We start from the raw sequence: 6,146 nt of genomic DNA on the forward strand, positions 1-6,146 counted from the left end.
CCTCCAATCTTCTCTGCTACAACCTTCGTTTTCGTGTTTCTGTCTTTCTGTGACGCTCCCCTCCCGAGAACTCTTTGGGGCCATATATATAGTTATTTTTAGGTCAAAATACGTCGGTGGGTGAAAAGATCACGCGATTTGGACGATCGACGGCCGAAAGAGCACCTAGGCTCTTTTGGGCCTCAGGCCCTACCAGGTGAGGTTCCAGTGTCCAGGGTGCTTCTCCAGATGAAAAATGACGCTCCAAAAATCCCAGGTCAATTTGCATCCGTATATGTCTTTGAAAGTGAGAAATAGACAAAATAGGTTTTTTCTGTTCTGCAGAGTTTTAAACCAAATAAAGGGGATCATTGGTAAATCCGCATAAATCAATGTAAAATATGGTATTATCATCATATATATGTTGCAAATATGTGAGAATTCAATATGATAAAGTACAAAGTTCATGTATGCATTGTACATGCATCAGATGGGAGGGGTGGAATCGCGTCATACCAGGAGTATCGTTGAAGAAGCTCGGGGAAAAGGGACACCCGGCTCGTGCCCTGTTCAGCGATTAGGTGCTACCTTGGCTACCGTCGAGAGCCACACCGGGCACCACCATGGCGTGTGATATGGAAAGGTTCGTGGTCGTCTTCGTCGCGATGAGCACTTTGATGCGCCGATGTAGCAGTTCCCACGTGGAGTAGACAAACAACGAAACGACAAAGAGGCGACATGGGAGGCGCGGTTGGTCGACGACCGACATCAGAATAGGCGGCGGTGGTGATTTTTGCAGGGTGGACCGACATCGAGCCAGAGGATAGGTTATGTGACACGGGGAACCGGGTTGGGTCGCTGGCGTATGAAACCCAGATGTCGGTATCCTACGTGGCATCAGCCGCAACTCGTGTCCGGCGTGCACATGACGCCCCATGCGGACCGAGGACGCCAAACATGGTATTGTGCAGCAATGGAGAGAAAACTTATTTGATACGCGTGGCTAGGCATGAATTTCCGTCCGACGCGTCAAGAGTAGCTGATTGGGACGCCGTTTGAGAGACTAGTGTCGGGACTTGGGATGCTCTAAAAATCTGACCATTGGCAATGGGAGACTAACTCATATATTAAATCTTCCACCCCTTTGAATTCTGCTCAAAATTTCTGATATTTCATTGGGCCAAGGCCCATTATTCAAATGGGCAGTGGTCGCCAGGGCCAGGTATTTGGTGTAGTAGTGCAGGCAGTCCGGCCCAGAATCGTAGGGACCGACCGGAAAACGAAAACGAAAAGAGGAGGAGATGTGAGTGGCTGTGGCTCCGGTTGGACTCTAAGCTGATTGGCTAGAATCGGATAATGTATATCATCACATGGAAACGAAATGCTTCCTGGGAATTTGATATGGCTTGTGCGAATTCCATTCTCAAAACAAACAAAAGGAGGAGGGTCCCCAAGAGAGGACGATGTTTGCTCAAAAAATCAAATTCGATTCTTGATTCGAATATGCTCGCATCGTGTCGCCTGTGTGCTCACTCACACACTCAGTGAGGCATCTGCTGCCGGAGTCTGTTCGAATATGCCGGTGCACCGGCGACCTCACTCTGATTAGTGACGCTCTTCTTACATCCTTCTTCCCCTTGGCACTTGTAGTGACGCTGGACTGAAGAACTCAGTCGATTCAACCAAAGGGAGGAGCGGAAGAGGATCAGCTGCCGCCGGGGGATGGCGGGGGCGGCGTCCATCCTCGCCCCTCTCCCTCTGATCCCGCCGCCGCCACGCCCCAAGCCCGGGTTCCTCCCTCTCCGCCACCTGCACCGCCGCCGCCTCCTCCTCCCATCCGCGCCACCATCACCATCATCCTCATCCTCATGTACCGCCAGCTCCTCCTCCTCGTCCTCCTCGTGGCCGGTCCTGCTGCGGGAGCGGGACGACGGGCTGTACGACGAGGACGAGCCGCCGCCGGCCTCGGAGGCCGACTCGCGGCCGCGCCGCATCGCGCTCTTCGTCGAGCCTTCCCCCTTCGCGTACGTCTCCGGGTACAAGAACCGCTTCCAGAACTTCATCAAGCACCTGCGCGAGATGGGCGACGAGGTCATCGTCGTCACCACCCACGAGGGCGTGCCCGACGAGTTCCACGGGGCCAAGCTCGTCGGCTCCTGGAGCTTCCCTTGCCCCTGGTACCAGAAGGTCCCGCTCTCGCTTGCCCTCAGCCCAAGGATCATCGGGGAGGTCGCCAGGTTCAAGCCAGACATTATCCACGCATCCTCCCCTGGAATCATGGTACTACGTATGCTACTTTGTATACTAACCGATTTCGTTTCCTTCAATCAATTGCCCCACAGTCCCGTTCGTATGATGATTAGAGATCTCGTCTGTCTTTTTCACCAACTGAATCGAATTGAATTTACAGGTGTTCGGCGCCCTGATCATAGCAAAGTTGCTCTGTGTACCTCTAGTAATGTCGTACCACACCCATGTTCCAATGTGAGTTGACCTCCCTTACTCCTTGTCAACCCATACCTACTCATTTAGGACATCAAAACAGACTGAACTTGTCAACAGACAACAACTATTATCTCTGAACACAAAGAGGGAAAATAACTTGTGTGCACAACTAGAACTGCAACTTGAACAGCTTGAACTGCAATTACACCGTCTTATCCTCTGCTCCTATCAGAAAAAAAAATTTGTTTTTAGCAGCATGTGCAATTACAATGCAAGGCATTTTCGGTTGATTAAAATCCAGCTAGTGAGGAGAACTGATCCTTCTTATTTCTGGCAGCTATATACCAAGATATACATTCAGCTGGCTTGTCAAGCCCATGTGGCTAATTATAAGTAAGTTCTCACTTATCATATAAGTTCTATTACCAGATTAGCAAACTAATACGATTTTCTCTTGCTAATTAAAGAATTCTTGCACCGAGCTGCGGATCTCACACTGGTACCATCAGTTGCTATTGGCAAGGACCTTCAAGCTGCCCGTGTTACAGCAGGTTTGCACAAACATACATACTACTTCCTTGTTATTTTACCTCCAACATCTTCCTCTCATGGTGTGTATTTCCAGCCAACAAGATACGCTTATGGAACAAGGGTGTGGATTCAGAAAGCTTCCATCCACGTTTCCGTAATCAGGAAATGCGTTCAAGGCTAACGTATGTAACATTCTTTGCTCAGCTGATTCAATTACAATGATGCTAAAGGGTTCTTGCCTCACCCAATATGTAGAGAAAACTGCCCAATGAATTGAGGCAATCAAATGTATAATTCATGTCTAACTTTGTTGCTTGTATGTTTCTTCTGTTATATCAGGAACGGTGAACCAGACAAGCCATTGATAATCTATGTTGGACGCCTGGGAGTTGAGAAAAGCTTAGATTTTCATAAGAGGTGAGCTCATGACTTCTCTGATTATTGATGCTGCAGTGCAAACTGAATGGCATGTGTGGTAGAACCTTATTTACTGCTTGCTTGGGTTCCCTTATTATTACCAGAATGTTCTATTGACATAACTTTACTTGTGATCTCTTTTTTTTTCACTGAAGTCAGATCCTGTGTTCACCAAGTGTGATTCGCTGCTGACATGGTGTTCTATTTTTTTCCAGAGTTATGGACCGACTTCCAGGATCAAGAATTGCATTTATTGGAGATGGCCCATTCAGGTGTGCATTGTTATCTCATAGAGAGCTAGTACTCTCAAAAACAAAACAAAAAATCTTATAGAGAACTAGTTAGTCTCTTCATTCAGTAGCAAAAGCAACAGATGGGAGTCGCTCTAGCTACTGAAATTGCTAAGCAGTGATTTCTTCTCTGAATAAACTCCTGCATATTATCATGAAACTTGCTTCTCTTATTGAGAGACTGAAACTTGCTCATAAGAAGAGTATGCACTGCTAACATGAGTTTTCCCACTGCAGGCCTGAACTCGAAGAGATGTTTTCAGGAATGCCTGCAGTTTTCACGGGGACGTTGCAAGGGGAAGAGCTGTCACAGGCCTATGCCAGTGGGGATGTGTTTGTGATGCCTTCCGAGTCAGAGACGCTTGGTTTTGTTGTGCTGGAGGCAATGTCGTCCGGAGTTCCGGTGGTCGCTGCTCGAGCGGGTGGTATACCTGACATTATACCTGAGGACCAGGAGGGAAAGACCAGCTTTCTGTACACGCCAGGGGATGTGGATGACTGTGTTGGCAAGATTGAACGCCTCCTCTCCTGTGAAGAGTTGAGAGAGGCAATGGGGAAGGCCGCCAGGATGGAGATGGAGAAGTTCGGCTGGAAGGCGGCGACGAGGAAGATTCGGAACGAGCAGTACAGCGCCGCGATTTGGTTCTGGCGCAAGAAGAGATCACAGCTGCTGAGACCGGTCCAGTGGGTGGTCCGGAGGATCTTCAGGCCCGCTCCTGCTCATGCTCCGGCCGTTACGGATCAGTCATAGGAGATCAATCATACCGAGTTCATAGAATCAATCATTGAGTTGATTCCTTCAGTTTGGTCAGATTGAATCGTAGAATGAATCAATGTGAATATGCAATGCTCGAGTAAATTGGAGGCGAGACAAGTAAATCCAGTTTGCTCTGATGGTAGACTGTAAATTTTTGTAAGCATGTACTGCTTCCTGTTGTATTGGCCGTAGTCCGGTGAATTGCGGTGGCATATCCCTCTGGTGTTCGAAGTGGACGGTTCTGTAGGAACTGAATTGTACATCAAAAGTTCCGCGCCGTGTGAAAGTTCCGACATTGTTTCACTGTTTCTGTAAGGATGATCTTTTACTGAGACGCGTATCGGAGCTTTATATATAAAGCCGGGCCTATGGACTTATGTTTAAAAAACTAAGGCGCGTATCAGAATGGAACACGTTCACGAAGGTGCTAACCCCAAGTTATGGTAGAAGTAGAACACGGTTATAATGGTGGTGCCTCTACCTGGGGTAGAAGGGTTTATGGTTAAAACTGAGGCGCGCCCAGTGGCCACAAAACCTTGTAGAGGTTTGCAAAAGTTGTCACTGACAAGAGAAGGAACTACAGAGATAGAAAGAGTACTAATTATGAGCAGTCTTTTTTTTATTTTTTTTGAGATTATGAGCAGTCTTATTGCTTGTAGGATTGCGCATCATCTGGGGACATCACCACTCTCTGGTGAGGCCACTGTTCTCTTTGAACTGGATGCTAGCCGAAGATGCAAAGAGAACGAACAGGTGCGTGCCGGAAAGAATATAAGTTGGAAAATGATTCGTTTCCCCCGGGGGATGGAGCGTCCGCAGCCTCCTGCCTCGTTGCGCGACGCGTGTCCGGTCCAAGTCTTGGGGCCCACCAGTACTTCTTATCCTCACGGCCTTCTTTCTCCTCCACTAGTTCTCTCAGATCGATCTCTGTGTCAACTCCCGACACCAGCCTTTAACCCAGCCGAGGCGCCACCGTGATGGGACGATCGGACGGCGGAGCTACCGACGAGGCCGGCCAACCGCCGCCGCCGGGAACCCATGGCGCCGCCGCTGCTCCGTGCTACCGACGACGCTGGTTGGCCGCCGCGCGCCGCGCGTCGCGATCCATATGCCCGATGGCCGGCCGCTGTGAGCAGCGTCGCCTGCCTCGCTAGCGCAAATCGCGGCCCATGGAGCCTGCGGCCGCGCCTCTCCTTGCTCGTCCCGGAGCTCTCCACTTCACCAAGGCCCTGCCTCTGCTTGACCCGACAACATCCGCCGCGCTGTCTGCTCCCGCTCCGGCCGAGCGGCTCCGCGCCTCATCTCAATCCCTAGGCGTGGCTTCTCTAGCAGGTGCTCCGTTTCCTACCTGCTCAACAGGTGGCCTGGACATGCGCACTGGCCCAGGGTTGGTTCCGCATCTGGCGGTTTGTGCCCTCCCTCTGCAGCTCTGCTACATTCGTATGAACTTCTCCAAGAATTTTGCTGCCTTAGGCGTGCGTTGTTGCTACCTGCGGAGGCCGGTGTTGCTATCATAGGTCTCCGACATTGCTACCGGCGGTGCTACCATGGGCGAGCCAGGTTGCTACCAACGGCGGCCCTCGTTGCTGCTGACGGCGGGCCAAGTTGCTGCCCACGGCGGCCCTCCTTGCTAAAACCGTTCTATGGTTTTGCTATGTTAGTATATATATTTTGCTACTAAGTATTTTCGGTGATGTATTGGACGATGTCTGTTTTGATACAATAGC

The 6,146-nt window shown here is 50.1% G+C and overlaps 1 protein-coding gene across 1 annotated transcript; it reads left to right on the forward strand.

The window, feature by feature from the left end:
- Positions 1 to 1,671: 1,671 nt before the first annotated feature.
- LOC124674320 (sulfoquinovosyl transferase SQD2-like) lies at positions 1,672 to 4,722 on the forward strand. The gene is made up of 8 exons (XM_047210356.1): positions 1,672 to 2,259; positions 2,390 to 2,463; positions 2,762 to 2,817; positions 2,892 to 2,975; positions 3,050 to 3,137; positions 3,295 to 3,372; positions 3,588 to 3,644; positions 3,900 to 4,722. Exons 1-8 carry the CDS (start codon positions 1,702 to 1,704, stop codon positions 4,411 to 4,413), a joined length of 1,509 nt encoding a protein of 502 aa, XP_047066312.1. The 5' UTR covers positions 1,672 to 1,701; the 3' UTR covers positions 4,414 to 4,722.
- Positions 4,723 to 6,146: the final 1,424 nt, after the last annotated feature.

This window comes from Lolium rigidum, chromosome 7, assembly GCF_022539505.1.
Source record: "Lolium rigidum isolate FL_2022 chromosome 7, APGP_CSIRO_Lrig_0.1, whole genome shotgun sequence".
Classification (NCBI taxonomy): Eukaryota; Viridiplantae; Streptophyta; class Magnoliopsida; order Poales; family Poaceae; genus Lolium; species Lolium rigidum.

Coding starts and splice junctions, on each gene's coding strand:
- LOC124674320 (XM_047210356.1), top strand. CDS start 1,702: ATGGCGGGGGCGGCGTCCATCCTCGCCCCTCTCCCTCTGATCCCGCCG. Junction 2,260..2,389: donor CATCCTCCCCTGGAATCATG/GTACTACGTATG, acceptor TTGAATTTACAG/GTGTTCGGCGCCCTGATCAT. Junction 2,464..2,761: donor TACCACACCCATGTTCCAAT/GTGAGTTGACCT, acceptor TATTTCTGGCAG/CTATATACCAAGATATACAT.